This window comes from Gymnoscopelus braueri, assembly GCF_963280865.1.
Source record: "Gymnoscopelus braueri genome assembly, chromosome: 1".
Taxonomy (NCBI): Eukaryota; Metazoa; Chordata; class Actinopteri; order Myctophiformes; family Myctophidae; genus Gymnoscopelus; species Gymnoscopelus braueri.
In genome coordinates this window covers 25,341,505-25,359,285 of record NC_137603.1, presented here as the reverse complement: position 1 = coordinate 25,359,285, position 17,781 = coordinate 25,341,505, and the positions used below count along the sequence as shown (strand labels likewise).

General features: G+C 38.6%; 1 protein-coding gene across 2 annotated transcripts; it reads right to left on the bottom strand.

The window, feature by feature from the left end:
* Nucleotides 1-2,785: 2,785 nt before the first annotated feature.
* Nucleotides 2,786-17,464, bottom strand: ctdspl2b (CTD (carboxy-terminal domain, RNA polymerase II, polypeptide A) small phosphatase like 2b). Of its 2 annotated transcripts, XM_080435436.1 has the most exons (13): nt 17,236-17,464; nt 13,244-13,434; nt 10,717-10,855; nt 10,484-10,633; nt 8,071-8,328; nt 7,854-7,950; nt 7,488-7,599; nt 7,284-7,370; nt 6,974-7,036; nt 6,808-6,887; nt 6,465-6,591; nt 6,127-6,222; nt 2,786-5,940 (listed from the first exon to the last, which is right to left on the bottom strand). In XM_080435436.1, exons 2-13 carry the CDS (start codon nt 13,409-13,411, stop codon nt 5,875-5,877), a joined length of 1,443 nt encoding a protein of 480 aa, XP_080291562.1. In that variant the 5' UTR covers nt 13,412-13,434; nt 17,236-17,464; the 3' UTR covers nt 2,786-5,874. The 2 variants fall into 2 exon arrangements, with proteins under 2 accessions (XP_080291562.1, XP_080291561.1); XM_080435435.1 differs by having other exon boundaries at nt 7,284-7,599.
* Nucleotides 17,465-17,781: the final 317 nt, after the last annotated feature.

Sequence of the window (17,781 nt, the reverse complement as noted above, 5' to 3'; positions counted from 1 at the left end):
ATGCCTGTGGATAGAAGAGAAAATGGTCTCTGTAAACCAAATAGCCCATTATTACGATGTTGAAAAAAAGCACGATCCTGGTTTAATCAAAAGTACGTATAAATAATAGGCCAGGCCCGAGGATGGCTTTTTTTTTCAACTTGTTTTTAATTATTATTATTTTCTTATGTTTTCTTTTTTCGAAGAGTTAGTCCATTTTCCAGTAGGCCTATGCATCGATTACTGGCCATTTAAAGGCAGGGTAAGTGATATTATACTTTGTGTTGGCGTGTTTGTTCAGTAACAGGGGTCTCCCTGTCTCTCCAGCTCTTTAATAAAAAGAAAATGCATTTTCAGGTCGGGATACCAATTGCATCTAATCAGGAGAGAGAACTCATACAGGATACATGATAAACATGTGAAATTGGAAGTGATGACACAAAGTGAGCAGACAAAATTGGAACTGTACTGTAACATTTAAGTTGATAAATGGGTACTCTCTCCTGATTGGTTGAAAATATACAACCCACCTGAAAATGTATTTTATTAAGAGCTGGAGAGATGGAGAGGGACATCTGTTACTGAACAAATACTGATAGCAATGAATACTATCAGAATATAGGACGAGTTTACCTTTTAACAAAATCTTTTTGGGGTTTTGACAAAAAATATCACTACCCTACCTTTAAGTTCAGGCCTCGGGCATTGACTAAACAAATGGGCTGGTGTCTCAAATTCATTCTAATTATATCATGGACATTTTTCCATGTCAGTCTCTGTCTACAAAATGTAAAAGATTATGGATTTGACTCACACTATAAAGGCATGTAGGGTATTCTACTTTAATCTTAGCAGTGGTGGAAAGTAACTAAGTACATTTACTCAAGTACTGTACTTAAGCACAATTTTGAGCTATTTTTTACTTTAATGGAGTATTATTTCCAATTTTCAATTATTTTACCTGTACTCCATCTCAGAGGCAAATATTATACTTTTACTCGACTACAATTATTTGAAAACTTTAGTTACTAGTTACTTTGTAGATTTTGATTATTATTACAAAACATGCATTATTCACTTCAGCCCCATTTCGGCCATTTGAAAATAGCCAATCTACTAGCTCACAATGCCTTGCATTGCGATTTGAAAACTTGTGCAATGGGACATTCTGCATAATGAGTACTTTCTACTTTTGTAGTACATTTTGATACCAATACGTTTGCACTTTTACTCAAGTGAATTTTGAATTCCTGACTTTTACTTGTAACAGAGTAGTATGGATTATTTTACTTAAGTAAAACAAATAATTAGTACTTATTCCATCACTGTAAATGGCACTTACCAAAGAGGATGCACGCCATGAAGAATGCTGATGTTGGACACATTTTCTTGTAGCAAAAGCAGGCAAAAGCCTACTTAAAAAACAAACAAAAAAACTCCCAAGTAAGGATCCACTTATAGCTTTATCCGACTGATTTTAGAAAAAGCAAAAATGACTGATAGGGGAACCACATTAACATTACATATTTTCATTGTGGTCAAGAGTAGCCTACAGACCCCGGCTTAGACTAGCTAATCTACTGCAATGGAACGCACAGAGCACCTGTCCAACCTCCCATCATTGTCCACCGTCCATATTCTACTTACTACAAAGTGCTGCCTATTTCCTCTCTGCCAATAACTCTAGAGTAATTCCGTTCACATGCTCCAAGGATCTGTATGCGTCACCAGTTCAACTCCTGTCCTCTGTGGCTCCGTCCTGCAACGCTACACCTACGTCTAAAGTAGCGTAATTAAGGCAAGCGGCTAAAAAGAGTAGGTGCGAAACGAGGGCTGTGAAATGCAGAACGGATTTCGCAAACAAGCACAGCCATTAGTGCTGAAATATTAATTGGCCGTGTTGATTAACTCCTTCCAAAGCCCTCCGTCCCTGAAACCCGAGTCCTGGTCTCTGGAGAGCCTCTCTTTCTTGAGACAGACAGACTGGACCTTAAGGACCAGACCAGACGGTCAGACCAGAGACCAGAGACATCTGACAAGAAGTGGATGCAATTATAGGACACCAGGGGCTCTCACAGTGGGGTCCTTTGAGGGGGAGAATATAGTGAATATAGTAGGCCTATCAACATTTTATTATGATTATTATTGTTTACATTATTATTATTCTTTTATTTTCTTCTCATCCTTTCTTATTATTTATGATGATATTGAGCTCCTGGTCTATGCTAATTGTGGCCTCGTCCTCCACCTTAGCCCACCGCTTTGTTTTGTGTTTTGTTTGTCTGTTGGTCAGCTCAAAAGGGAAAACAGGGGGGAACGAGTGCATTGGGAACTGAATGTTCAACACTGAAGCTGTCATAATGTTTGTACTATGAATAAATACAATAGCAAAATTAAAATTAAAATCTGTTAAACCCTATATAGGCTACATTGGCCATTTGAAAAACGCATTGCGTGTTGTGAACTTGTAGACCTATTTAAAAAAAACGTATTTGAATAAAAGGTTGAACATTTTTGAAACATTTTAACAAAACAAATCTTGTATGGGGATCCCTGGCACAAAATATTTTCTGATGGGCATCCACAATTTTTTGGTCCTTGACATGAAAATGTTTGAGAACCACATACACTTCACTATACCTTCCCAGAAACCCTTTCAATTTCTCACACAGTTTTTAAAATAACTACATTTGAGGAATTAGTATCTTCTTATGTTATACATCATGGAACATTTATACCCAACCATCACATGTATAGTTCAGTCTCACAGTCAAGAATGAAATGAAAACAAAAGGGCATGCAAGAGGGTTTTTTTAACTTTAAAACTTTGTTTCAGAAATTCATTGTAACTGTATGTACACTTTACAATAGTATAGCCTGTTGGCCAACAACAATGTCTTAAAGCAATTTTAAATACATCTTCAGCACAAACAGCAAGTTTTGCAAGTAAAATGGCTTTAACGGATACTGAAAAAAATTAACACAATTGCTATTTTCTGCAGAAAAGGTGCCATGGATTAAAATTTAATTCAGGACTTTCCCACAAAGCAAGCTGTATTCTCTACATGCTAAGTTTAACAGTTCAGTGACGTTGCGCTAAACTAAACATACATACATACAGATTTTTGTAAGAAAAAAACACTCCATCTGATGTAAAGTTAAATCTTCATTAATACATTTAAAAAGTAGATATGACATGCCTTTTTGAAATAAAAAATACAAAAGATTTTCCTTACTTTAAGGATTTTTTAAACATGAAGCTGCATGTATTGTACAACACTTATTGTACAATAAAAATGGTAATGCACATAAAAATGAGCTGGATGAAAATATCAAATACCTCCCACCCAAGCCTTCAACTGATGTTTCACGATCACATGGAGTATTAAGCCAACTGAGGACATAACCACACATGGACTGCATAGGCCAAATCACACACACAGCACTGTGCCAGCGAGGCTTGCATACTGTACTTGGATGGTGTGGCAGGTGGGATGGGGGGAGGGGGTTAGGGCTAAGCTACCATGGTGTAATCTCAAGACACTTTTCCTCTTCCATGCACACTTTCCTTGTCTCCTCATCAAAACTATCGAGAAGATTTCACAGATGGAAGCTCTGATCTTCCTTTTTTATTTAGGTAGGGAGGAGAAAAAGATGCAAGGAAATTAATGATTCTTAAGACTTAACCCCATGTTTAATTTACATTCATAGTCTGGACATGTCTACTCATAACATTGAGTTTGAATGAACAACATTGTGCCCTGTAACAGTTTAACCTGCATACAAATCAATTCTGATTTTCGAGATATTCAGAAAAACAAGTGGACAACCAACACAAGAGAGTAGCAGGGAGATTTTGGACAGGGCACAACTGGATTTAGTCTTTGTTCATGGGGCACAACTACATGGAGTCAGACTCACAGAACTCACAGTACAACTGCAACATATACTGTACATTGTTAAACTAAAATAATCCAGATTATCTCTAGATTTCAGCTTCAGCTGAGCTTTGAGGCCTGATTGTCGCTTACTACCTAAACACTGGGGTTGGGAGCATAAGAAATGCCACAGCGAAAATTATGAGGAATTGTATGGCACCGTGCAGGCAGCCCAAGCAAGCCTGAACACTCAAAACGTTTGCTACAACTTCAAATGCAATTTGATTTGAAAAAACTGTCCAGAATTTATCAATTTCAACCATTACAATCTAAACAGCAAAATGGTTGACATGAATTTAAGTAGCTCTCCATGATGTCCACAACTTTGTTGATGTCTGAATATTTTTGTATTAACTACCTTGAGTTGGGTTAAGCCCATGTCAGAGAACAGAGATGCTGGCCGGGCTTTTAGACCTCTAAGTACTGGGCTTGCATGGAAACAATACTAAATCAATTTTCCTTGTCTACCGTTTCTCTCCACCATTTAATTTGAAACAACAGATAAGTAAAATGCAAATTTGGCATGTGGATCCACACTGAAATAGGACAGACACATTCATATAGCCTAGTTACCATTCTCAAATGCAATACTTTCAACTGCAATAAAAAAAAAGGCTTAAAAGTACATAGAGTAATAAAATATTGATAAAACACAAAAACCATCGAGACAAGTAGAGGGCTTGTCAGGCTGTACACCACAGTAGTGAGGCTGACTGTTTCAACAGTATGTTGCTGGTGCCAGATATGGCTGGTAAAGGTCTGGCCATAGATTTCTACCCTGGGTAGACTTTGTGACACACTGGCAGAGATGTGCTACAATAGTTATACTACAATGCTACCGACATAGCCATCAAATGACACAATACAAGTAAAGGAAACCGAGTTTAGCCAGAATACTTGATTAGGAGTAAAGACAATACTGACTACCAACAAAATAAATCAAAAACCAATATAGAAAAACACGATTAACTTTGACACATAACCACTTAAAAAAAAAGAATGCCCTCTAACCTCTAAAATGTCAAATTACCGATGAGATTTCCAATTTCATCTTTTTTAAGAGGCCATATTTAGTCCACAGTGAAGCCATCAATGTTTAAACTCATATGAAAAAGAACAATATGGGAAGTTCTGGATTCACACAATTTCATTTGACTATGCAGTGGAATATCCCCATTAAATCCCCTCCCCAAAATATTTTCCTACTTAGCCAAAGGCCTTCGATAAGCTGAGTTAAATAATCTTATAGGGGGGAATACTTTTTAAAGTATGGGTTTAAAAACAAAATGGAACCAGTATCATCAGAAAGAGAACTCAACAAACTCAATTCCGCTACAGAGGAATGCATAATGAGATTTCAAAGGCTACAGGTTAAAAGTTTGACAAAACGTCTGGGATGGAAAATCCATGTAGGTTTTTTTTTCTTTACACACATAGTACATACACAGACACAATTCCTTCGACAAGCCTGTCATTCCTATTGAAATTGGTCTGTAGCCAAAGAGTGTCATTATCAGATAATCTCAACAAAGTGAGCACCAGGGGTTGGATACAATTTGGGACTGGGTATGATTGGAGATCCTCTTTTCCAGGTGACATGTTCAATTCCATTCAGAAAGCACCGTGACCTCTTATCATTGTTAGCATGGAGAAAGAAGCCAGCTCGAGAGTCAGTCAAAAACAGGAATCTACCTGGGTATGTCCTCAGTTAAATGTGATTTCACCTACACGTGGATATTTAGAAAATTTTGCCCAGATCTTGCTTCAAAAAACTTTTTTTTATGTTTCTCTTTAAAGCAATGTGGGGCTGAAAAAAAAAGATACGAAAAAAAGGCTAAAATTTCAACAGTAATGGCAATGTTACAGTTTGTAATCCAAGTTGTTGTTTTTCCTAAAAACGTCCGTTGTTTTCAGTCTATTTTTTTCCCTGTTGTCCTGTCAGAGTCTGTGACACAGATCAATCAGGAGGCAACAGATCATGCAGGCGGAATCGCTCTCGAACATGGGGGCGCACATCCTCATTCTGAAAAGTCAAGCAGGAGAGAAAGAAGCATGAGTATGAGTATGCGCTAAGTATGAGAGACAAATCTTGATGAAAAAATATAATGAAACGCAGTTACAGTGTGGTTACTATTTCATTGCAAGTGACTGCTGAGATGTGATTTCTTGCCTGGTGAAAGAGCTAAATATTCTAGTGAGTATATCTTACCATCTCAACCAACTTCTCCAAGAAAGGAACCAGCTTCAGCAGCTCATTGTCATTCTTGTCCATGAACCAGCTCTCTATAGGTATCCCATTGGAAAGCTGTTGGGTCACAAAACAGTCAGCTGCAATGTGAAGCAAGTGTTTCTGCATCTACTTGACTTAAACCAACTGGAGTATTGATTTAAGAATTGAATTAAAAAATAAATCAAAAGTGCATTTTAAAATATTCTTCTTTTAGTTTAATCGCATCATCTAAATCTGGAGTAAACTACAGTATTGTCCCTCTAGTGACCAGAAGACTAGCTTTCCAGCATCATTGCTGTCGGTAATAACATGTTCACCTGATATGCGAAGGCTTGTGGTGAATTGTCAATGATGATGGTCTTGGAGAGGTCTCTGCCTAAGATGTTGAGGTCCTTGATGTAATTTCCTTGGACGCAGACACAATGCTCACGGAATAACCTGTGTCTACAGTTACAGTTGGACGTGGAAGAAGGGGGAAAAAATCAATCAATGACCGGGTCTGGAAAATCAATAATTCATCAAAACCACAACATTGACACCTCAACAGCAGATGGTTGTCACAAGAGTCCCTGCTTTTAGGTTTTTCCTTTTTCAACTTCTCTCTTTAATACAGCTCCCCCCACCCCCACCAAATGTGACAAAACTAAGGATGCACCTTACCTTACTAGCTGTTTCTTAGGGTCTAAGATGTTGAGGAGTTTGTCTGCATACACCTTTTTTGAGGCTGTGAAGAGGATGATCTAGGAGACAGAAAAAGTAATACAAATAAATCTTCTGAATGAGCACAATCATAATTAAAGGGCCATAATTGTCAACTGATGCTTACCTCGTAGATTTGAGACATACGCTCCAAGAACTCTCTGAAGAACGGCCTCAAACGCACATAAACCTGAAGGAGACAACAGAAAACTGCAATGACTTCGGTCGTATCTTGTTCAATGGACAGAACTAACGCAATTCATATAGGATATGATACTGCCATATTTCAAGCCCCCCAAGGACCCTTGTCACACAACTCTTCCAAAAGAGTTTCCAAGTCAAACTCAGGCAAAAACATTTTTTTTATGTTCCTGCAACTCCCCCTGGTGGTTACACGAAAGACAACAACGAGAGGTGATATGACCATTGTTATTTACCTGGTAAATGACATCCTGAAAAAGGACGGGGAAGGTAAGTGCTGCATCCTCCAGCTCATTTAAACTGCAATGGACCAATGTCTCATCCTGGTAAATGGGAAGAGGGAAATAAATATGGAAGAGAAAAAAATATATTTTCAGAATCAATTTCTCGTAAAAGAAAAAATAAAGAATGTATGGTGAGGCTTGTGTGTATGCACTGACCAGGTCTAGAACCAGAGAGAATTCAGGCGTGCTACGCGTCTTCAGTGGCAAGGCAGGCTTACGGGTAAGCTGCTCCTCTGTCAGTGGAGGGACGTGCTTGATGAAAAAATACCTATAAATCAAAAACATTTATTGAAAATATAATTAAGTAATCATCAGTAAATAAGTAAAAACATTTCACCACACTCTTTGCGGGCTGAAATATGTTGCAATATAAGGGCAAAAAAATTGAGCGTTCAAATAAATATACTTGTACAGTAAATCTAAATCACATGCAACATGGACTGTTCATGAGCACATCCGCAAAGGACATCCATTTTCCAGTTTGTTAGCACCAATGCAAGTGGGGGTGCACTTTGTACTCACGGGTCAAAGACTTCCCAGTCCTCCTCATAGGTGACCTCTGCTGGCACTGTGTTTGGAGGAGCATCCGCATAGGCCGTCTCAGGACTGGAGCCTGGAGCTGAGAGTCGAAGGAGGAGGAAAATGGAAGAGAGGGACTAACAGTGTGAGAAATGCTTTGCTGTTAATGCACAAATTCCAAACGGTTCAGAGAAGCCAACTCTTGGTGCCGTTATCCTACCTGTGAGGGGTGGGAGGTCAGCATGTGGTTCTAGCTCTCCTTCCTCTGCTGCAGGTGGAACCTCAGGGATGTGGTGAGCTCGCAGCTGTGGGACCTGGGCCACGCTAGAGTAGAGGTTGGTGGTGGTGGCGCTGCTGCACAATTCCTGTGCAGATATGGCTGTGCTGGTGGGTGTCTCCCCTACCTGCTCCACGTCCAGCTGCTTGACCATTTCTTCTGCTTCCAACGACTGGTCTGGGGAGTCTGAGCCAGAAGAGGCTAGTGGGGAAAACAAAAGGGTCGTAAGGAAGTTAGCTAGCAGCAACAGGCAACTCAAAGTGATACTTGATTGGTAAGCTATAACTGAGCCGAATCAGCGTAGTAATATGACCAACTGGGGCATATCATCAAGTAAGTAATTTTGCCATTATTAACCCATTGACTGCCAATCGCCTAGATCTACGCGAACCTATTTAAAGCCGCCACGTGCCAGTCGCGTAGATCTACGTGAACTTAAATAAAAATAAAAAAAAGAAAATTGACCCAAAGACCAAGGGGACATATCCCCTTGGTCTTTGGGTCAAATTAATTTTTTTCAAAGATCTAGACTCCTATCCACTTCCTTGTTAACTTAAAAATTCTGTATCTCGGCTCCTGAGTACTTTTAGTTTTTTCAATGAAAAATCTTTGGCAGTGGGCAAACGCGGCCAGAAATAATTCAGGCAGTGAATGAGTTAAAGGTATTCTGTATGAAGTACAGTACACCGTTTAGTAAATATGTCTAAAGATTACATTTCATTGCTTTCCCTGATAACATTGTGAACTGTATTGTTACCCGTGTGAGGTTTTTATTTAGAAAATTCAGTTAATTGGCAACTGTGTTATCCATTGATTTGAACACTAAATAGCACAAGATATGCAAGCCAATTAGCCAAGGGTAATTAGCCTCTGCAAAGTGTTATATTTCTCGATAACCACACAACTTTTAGGCAATTATGCCTGCGTAAGTGGGTATTCCATGGCCTAATACCGGCAATTAAAATATAAGTAGTGTTCATTAAAATGTTCAGGCAATACACTCTTTAAACAGAAACTTTGCATTGGCACCATCTTAGTCAACCTTATAAATAAATGTTATTACTCCAGCAAGTCTGAGTAGTTAACGACCTATTAATGAGTATCAACTGAGTCACTCAGCTGACAATAGTCACCTCTTTTACATTCACAAATGTATATCAAAATGTTCTATGTTCCCCCCAAAAGTTCAATGTTATATTGAACCATGTTGCTTTAAAGCACAGCTTGTAGCCAATGTCAGTTTAATAATTAATATGCACAATAAAATGGTGCTGTATTTATTTTTGAATGGCAATGAGGCATTTTATCTGAAAATATTGCACACCATCCAGCCTCTAGCCAATACCAATCTGATTATTTTCTGTGGCCATGGTATGATAGCATACAGAATGATTTTTAAGATGCATGAATGTTTATCATGCAGCCATTTCTTTAATCTTTTATGAGATTAGTTTAACTTGTTTTTAATCTCTGAGGCGATAAGAGCTAAACGTAAAAAAAGAGGGCATCTGTGGGTCTCAGCACTCTTTAACCCATTAATACCTGGAACGCATCTAAAAAGATTCTCTAATTATTTAGTATTGACACTCTTTCGATATTCCAAACGAATAAGGAGATAACAATTTCCAAAGATTTGCTGCTCCATCCACTTCAATGTTAAAATTCAAACGGACAAACAATTCACATTGTTTTTTGGTTTGAAACTACTGGTTTTGAGCTATTTTCAAACAACACATGACAACACGGTCATAATGACCTCGTTGACATTTGTGAAACCACACCTGAATCTCATCTGTGATTAGAAATTATCTGGGATCAATCATAATGGAGAAAAATATTCTGTGGCTATGCGAAAAGGTACCAAAATCGTTCAAAACCCTGGCAGAGGCTACAGACTGTTCTGAAAAAACTCTGGCAGTCAATGTGTTAAAGGAGTTCACCCAAAAAATTACTTATTTTCTATCAATTGCACACCCTATGAAGCCTTGAATCCATGGATTCTTTTTTGTTTTTGTCGCATTCCTAAGATAATAATTTGATTCCCGTCTCCTACCGGCTAATGTATCCGGTAGGAGACACAAAGTAGATTATTTGTGTCTCCTACCGGAAATACACACAAATTATTGTCTTAGGAATGCCACAAAAACTAAAAGAAATCCATAAAATCAAGGCTTCATGGGGTGTGTAATTGATAGAAAATAAGTAACTTTTTGGGTGAACTCCTCCTTTAAGCTCTGCTACCCATTCTATTTCAAACGCAATCGTAATCAAATCTTACAGGAACAAATGACGCCCATATCTTAGTTAGTTTGAGACTTTCTAATACTTTTTAAGGAACAGAGTTGACATTGTTTACCATTTTTAGCTGGTGAGAAAAAGTTGAAGACGGGGGAGAAGATTGTCCCCAGAAGGGAGGTCCTGGGAGGGCTGGTGGGCATTTCGACAGCCGTTGTCTCCTCCAGGCGACCGTTGGGCTTTTCCTTACTCCTGTCATGGTTTGTTGCCTCTGCAAGAAAGACTTAATGGGTTACATTTAAAGAATAGTAGCAAATAACTTATCATGTCGTTTTCAAATCAAGAGCCACTCACGTCCATTGACGGAGCCCCTCCTGCCAACCCTGGTGATAGTCTTGCGGCCGGTGTCGGTACTGCAGGGTGTAGAGGTGATCAAGTTGTTGTCCACGTCACAGTGGAGCCGCGTCTTCTTGGCTGGGTTCTCCTGTTGCACCTGAAGTAAACAAGACATCATCAATCACACAGGTCAAGACAAAGGTACTCTATCCTGTAACTGAGCATTGACTGCGGTCAATCAATTAAAATACTAATAGAAATTAAGTGTATTAACTCATTCCCTGCCTAGAACGACTAAAACGACTTTTGTCCTTTAAAGGGATACTTCACTTTCGGCGGGGGGAAACATTTAAAAAATATATTTTTTTTATATTTATTTATTCAATTTTTAACCTAAAGACCAAGGAGATATGATTTGTTGAAGATCTAGACTCCAATCCACTTCCTTGTTAACTTAAAACTTAAACATTTTGTATCTTGGCTCCTGAGTACTTTTTTTTTCTATGAAAAATCTCTGGCAGTTTGTCAAACGCAAAAATAAAAAAGTTCTGGCAGTGAATGAGTTAACACTAATGAAATAAAGCTTACAATGCATTTCAACAACTGTGATACAACATACGATAACCGTCTGTATAGAGTAGACTCATTTCTGCAATCATAGATGGATGCATACTGCACATACAGGTACAGTTGACTTGCTACAATATAGTCCGACTGATATTTCAAGATTAAAAAATGTATATCTTATACATCGGTTATATATAGGTTTGGCTGATATATCTGTCATTATTTGACTTGTTTGCTTTTGAGGACAAGAGATCGGCAGTTATGCATCTGATGTATCCCGATTTATAAATAATCATTAACATAATTTATCCTCTACTTGCTATTCATTATTTACATGTTTGCTGGCTCAAATCCGGCATAGTATAAAATTCAGTTGTCAAGACAACATTTTGAGAATGTGTGTACTTCATCTAGTCATTTATTTTCATGAATATTGTAGATCTATTATCAAGAATTTGTAGTAGATACAGTAAACTGTGTTGATGCACTGTAGGCAAAATTTGTAATAACTCAAATTAGGGCTGGTAACTTTCCTCAGAAATGAGATTCAAATATCGGTCTTAAAAATTGGCAGATATTCGAATATATTCGAATATTATTATATAAAAAATAAAAAATAAATAACGTATTTTTTTTTAAAGATATACACCAGTATGTTTATTTGACAGGGACAATTAAAAAACAATGTATGAAGTGCTCGGATCCAATAATACATTGTTCTTGTATTGTTCCTGTCAAATAAACATGGGGGGGAAAAAAGAATTACCAGCCCTAACTCAAATCTGGCTGATCATTTGTCAAGGACAGTCTGAAGATGTAGGGTAGCAAGTTTGACGTCAAATGAGCAGAAAATGTGGAAGGAGGTAGTTCTAATTAGTTTTACAGTTTGAGGAAAAACAGAGTGATGGACTTCATAATTTCTGCAAGTTCGAAGAATCTCAACTTTCCTGCTCACATGGTCCTACATTTTGATGAAAGTTGCAAAGTGGTAGCAATTTATCTGTTATGAAGTTTTAAACTTTAGATAGTTGCTGTAGAGCCACCATCACTACTAGCTCACAAAAACGTTATAAGCATCTTTCTGCTTCCCTACATTTTGATGAAAGTTCTGAAGTGGAAGCAATTTGTTATGAATTTTCCTTGCAGGGATGATAATCATAAGAATAACAGCAAATACAAGAGGAATCAGCAGTAGAGCTGCAATTACTACCGTTAATTCTGCAATTACAATATTTCATGTCTAAAGATTTTTGCCGATTCCCTTTTAATGTGACACTGTACAGTAGCAATCAAAAGGGCTTCTCTCTTAACATCTGGTTTCAACTCAGTTCAAAGTAAACGCCTTCCTGGTTTTTGTGCCCTAGTCCAGAAACCGTTAGACCTCACTCACATTTAATCTAGAATGTGAAATTAAACTCTAGATGGGGGCGATGCGCTGACGATGACTACTAGCTGCGTTGTAGAACTTCCTTATTTGCCTGTTGTAGCCTGTATTATATCCTGTAACAATATCCAGTGAATTAAATCTGTTTCTATGAGACGGAAATCTTCTTTCAGCTGAGTTAGAGTTTTCCCCTCGTTACCACCTCCTGTCCCTGTACACCCACTCTGTGAGCCAGTGGCTAAAATTAGAACTATGCCGAGTTCTCAGACAAGCTGCAGCATTCCACCAGACATTTCTAGGGAAACACGATACTGGGCTCAGACAAACCCTGGATTTACATCTGAGATCTGAAGAACATAAGGCTAGTTTTAAGAGAGGTAACTGACCAAAGGGAAGCTTACATAAATTAATATTAAACTAATATACAAAAGAAAGTTGAGAGAAAATGTAAAGGTTACTGGAATTAGTTCTGGGGCAACTATACAACTTTCACATCATGTAATACTCATTGTAATACCATCACAATTTTTAATTAATTCCTTTTACAAAAACAGTAAAAACGATATAATTTGACATGATCACAATAGTGGTTACCTTGACAGCATTTCCTCTGATGAACTTCTTGATGGTGGACAGTAAGCCCCTCCCACCGCTACTAGGACTGTCCTCTTCTACCTCTGAATGCCTCCGCTTGGTCCGGGATGGGCGGGCTGCCAGGGCAGGGTTTGGTTGCTGAGACGCCTTACGCATTCTCAGCCTCATTGTTTTAGCAGTCACATGTAAGGCTATTGAAGACAATTTAAAAAGACAGGGTTGGGTGAAGAAGAGCCAGGGAGAACACAAAAGACATGCATGTAAGAACCAACAAGTCATGGAAATTATTCTAATTCACTATATATACACCTTCTACATATGTAATATATATATATATATATATATATATATATATATATATACACACACATATAGTGTGTGTAGTGGCAGTGGATGAATACTAGTGCACAAAATGCTGCCAACATCTGGTTGTATTCAGGATCCCATTTCACTTACATCACAGCAGCCCATGGAAGCCACAGCTGGCTATAGTTCCGTCTCTATGCTTAAAATCCATCCTACTCTACACACCACAGGAATACAGTATGTTATGTACCATTAGTTCCAAGGGTAACAAGAAATACATATACTTAGTATAAGCCCTGAAAATAATACAATTATGGGTATTAGGAGTCAAAATAAATAAAAAAAAGATTTATCTAAAAAAATGTATTGTCTACGATTCGGAATAGATGAACAATTTCCAAATGACTTCCCAGCTTCCATAGTTGTTGCACAACAAGCACTGTGGCTACTAGTGGGCTCTCGGTTGCTGGATGCTAAAATGGAGCAGGGCAAAATACAGCTGGTTCTGTCCTCACTAAAAGGGGTTAGAGATTATTAAATAGAAGAGAATTAGAGTGTTTATGTTATTGGCCAAATGTTATGCATCTAAATTACTTGCAAGCTAACTACACCTCAGTCATAGGATCAGCAGGTAATAATTGGTCATTGAATGATAAAGATTTGTTGGTAATTAAAAGGGATCAAATCGAGAATCACTCTGAATGAAGAACAGATTTTGAGTCGAATCATGTGCCCAAAAATCCAAATAGAATCAAAATCATTGGATACCAAAAGATTCTCACTCCTAATGGACATCTACATAAATGTGGATAAAGGCCCCATTTATACTCAACTTTAAATACATGTATGGATATTTCTGTCCAGTCTCTACATCCATTATATCCATTTGTTCACGTCTACTGAAAGATAACGGATACGAAAACGACACATCTGCCAGGTGCAATAGAGCAAAGTATGTGAGCAATTGCATTATTTGTGCTTTTATATGTAGATACGTATATGTTCAGAACGGGAATATAAAATGCGCCCAGCCTTCTCTAGCTATGAGGGACTTAAATTTGTGTTCCCTGTGTGAGCATGAACAGAAAAAAATAAAACCATTCACAGCTAGCACAAATCTTCTGTCAAGCATGCCAAGTCCCCTTTGCATACGTAACTGGCTGGAAATGTGTTCGGACATATCCAGGACCTGTCAGAAACCACAAACACACTCATGGCATCATCTCAATCCAGACCTCACATACTAGGCCTACATCTGCTTCACATTTCCACAGGGATGCATTTGTGAGCACAGAGGACGTGCATGCTCTCTTTAACGCACACAAAAATAAACAACTTGACAGTCTGTTGGACAATTGTATTAAAGTAACAGGCGGCATGAAGCCTGGTCTGAAACAGGGACTTCAATGCACCAATGCATTCCTATAGCTTTGCTGTGATGAGGCCAATTAACAACAGTAAAGAAATGCTTCCATGAAACTTCTGAAAATCACAATACTCTAATTCTAAAATAATAATGATAATATTAATAATAATAAACATATTAGTCATAGTATGCCAGACATCAAATAAGAGAACGTTCAGAAATGTTCCCTTTCCAATTCAAGATGTCTAGCTGGGGTCAAGTAGAATAGTAGGAAAGGTAGCTAAGCTGGCTGGAAGGAAATTTCAGGAAATTCAGGTTTAAGACAGCCGAAGGCAATACATCTCTGACAATGGCTCATTACCAGAAGTGACAGCGACATGGCCATAAAACAAACATGCTCACGATAGGCATCCACAAGTGAGCGGGAAATATGATCAACATGCACGCTACTACGACTAGCGAGCTAGCAAATGTTATGTTAGTCATGGCAACACACTTTGATAGAAACAAGGCCCAGATTCCCTGTTCACATGATTAATCTCTCTAGCTAGCTGCTAGCAGTATCCATGCAATCCTCACTCCCAGACATTCTAGCTGGCAGACCAAGGTGTATGACAACGATCTGTTATATGATTGTTTACTTTAACGACAGGAGTTCAATCGTGACAGTGCATCTGATTAATTTCTACTGGTTGTCAGTGAACCAGGAGCGGACGCCTGGCGTTTTATACTGAAAGCTTATGCAATACACTGTATATTATAATACCGTACATTATAATAAGCACATTCATGTGTTAAACGTTTCGGATGGTAACGACACTGGAACGAGGCATAACAGATAAGCAATGAGCACTCATCTACTGTGCTGCATGGTAATCTTAAAAGTACTTTGGTTAATAATAAAAAATAAAGTGGGCCTTGACGTCACTGTCCTAACATGCATCAACAGCTAGCTAAAGCAACACCGTTATATTATTGTATAAATTACTTCTTCTTGCGACTATTTCGCTCGATAACAAATGACGTCATTTTGAACTAAAAAACCCGCGTCGACGCGAGCAAATACGTCATGCGAATCTAGCGCAAGGCTCGCGCGACGACCAGGGTTGCCATGTCCGCTTATTATAAGGGACTGTACGCTTGTTTTACCGTAAAGTTGCTTGAAAATATTGGCAGTTGCGGGTTTTGGGGCGTGTTTCATTGTACTTGCTTATTTAGGCTTGTTTGCAATTTTTTAAAATTATTTTTTAAATCAGTGGTTCTCAAATATTTTCATGAAAATGTTTTGTGCCAGGGAGAATTTGTGTTGCTGAAATGTTTCAAAAACGAAAATAGCAGATCTACAAGCTCGCATCTACTATTTTCAAATAGTTGATGTTGTAAGTGCTCATGCGACCTGGTTGCTTGTTTCCCTCACAACATCTGGCAACGCTGTCGCGCGACGACGCAGAAAGCCATAATAACGTTCAATCAAGCGACACAAACATCGCTGTCAGCTACAACTAATCACACTAATGTCACATTAACCGTGGCGGCAACAAGCCAGCTGGTGTTAACATCAAACACCCACCACGAATGGGGTCTGTACGCCATAAAAGACCCGACACTGCAAACAGTATCCGTCTAAAACTACTCGTTTATATAACGATTTGATGCCACCGCGTAAGCTAACCTAGCTAGCGTTAGCCAAGTTGTAAAGTTGTGGCATTCCAGTGGACGGCGTTAGTTAGCGCATTAATAATGACAATTTACCTCACATATTTAATAGAAATGTGAATCGCTGCATCTTAAAAGAGTAAAGGTATAACGACGTGGCCAGGGGGTTAAACCGATGACATGTATTTTTTTTGTATTTAGTATAATATACCCGGGTTGCGTTACCTGAGAGCGAAAACTACAACTCAACTAGGCGAATTTATACTTAGTCGCACGACTGTGTCGCGCCTCGAAAACAACCAATCTCCAAGCTCAATGTGCGTTGCGGACGTGACGCGCTGTGAGCTTGTAGATCTGCTTTTTTTTTTTTTTTTTAAACCGTCCAGGCATTAGCCAGGTCCGCCATAGAACGAAGATAAGGAGGCCATCATGTTTTTAGCTAAAGCTAGCTTGGTTAGCTTCGCTAACAGGCTAACCCGTTAACGCTACATACGACAACACACCGAAGCTAGCCATCATTAGCCGTCAACAACAGCTTCGGGCGGGCTAATATAAAAATAAACATTAAAAAATGTATTTTAGTAACGTTGCCAAGCGTTCATTTATACGCCGCACACGCGAGGACGACCCGTTGCATGAAGAAGGGAAAAAAAAACGCACTTACTTGACAGTGGTCCGTAGTATAATATCCGAATGGGAGAATGATTAAGAGTCAAGGCCAGCACATTAACATGGGTTGTTGTGGTGTTTCTTCTGTGTTGTGGTGCAGGTTGTTGTGTAGCTTAATGTCCACTGTCGTGTCCAGGGGGCCGTCAGTCAGTGTGTGAAATGACACTCCGGTCCGTTGTGTTACCAGGCGCCATTTCCCGCCTCTATGCCCACTCTCTCCTCCAGCGCTGTTGCCAGGTTTAGCGAGAGAAATAAGCTGTCAGGTCTATGAAAACAAGCCCAAAAAGAAGCGACTAGGCTACATCATGTAGCCTGCCCTACATGAGCACTTCATTGGCTATTTGAAAATAGCCAATCTACAAGCTCACATGTAGATCTGCTATTTTCAAAAACTCTTGCAATAAAATGTGGAATATTTGGATTTTTTTTCCTAACACAAAAGCTCCCTAGCACAAAACATTTTCAAAAATATATTAGAGAACCACTGGTTTAAATAATAATTTAAAAAAAATGTTGAAGCAAGCCTAAATAAGCAAGTACA

What these genes read in the sequence shown, in the direction of transcription:
- ctdspl2b (XM_080435435.1), bottom strand. Translation starts at nt 13,411, where the DNA reads ATGAGGCTGAGAATGCGTAAGGCGTCTCAGCAACCAAACCCTGCCCTG. An exon ending in TCAGAGGAAATGCTGTCAAG is followed by an intron (nt 10,856 to 13,243) that starts GTAACCACTATT and finishes TGTTTACTTCAG; the next exon opens with GTGCAACAGGAGAACCCAGC. An exon ending in TGGAGAAGTTGGTTGAGATG is followed by an intron (nt 5,941 to 6,126) that starts GTAAGATATACT and finishes TTGACTTTTCAG; the next exon opens with AATGAGGATGTGCGCCCCCA.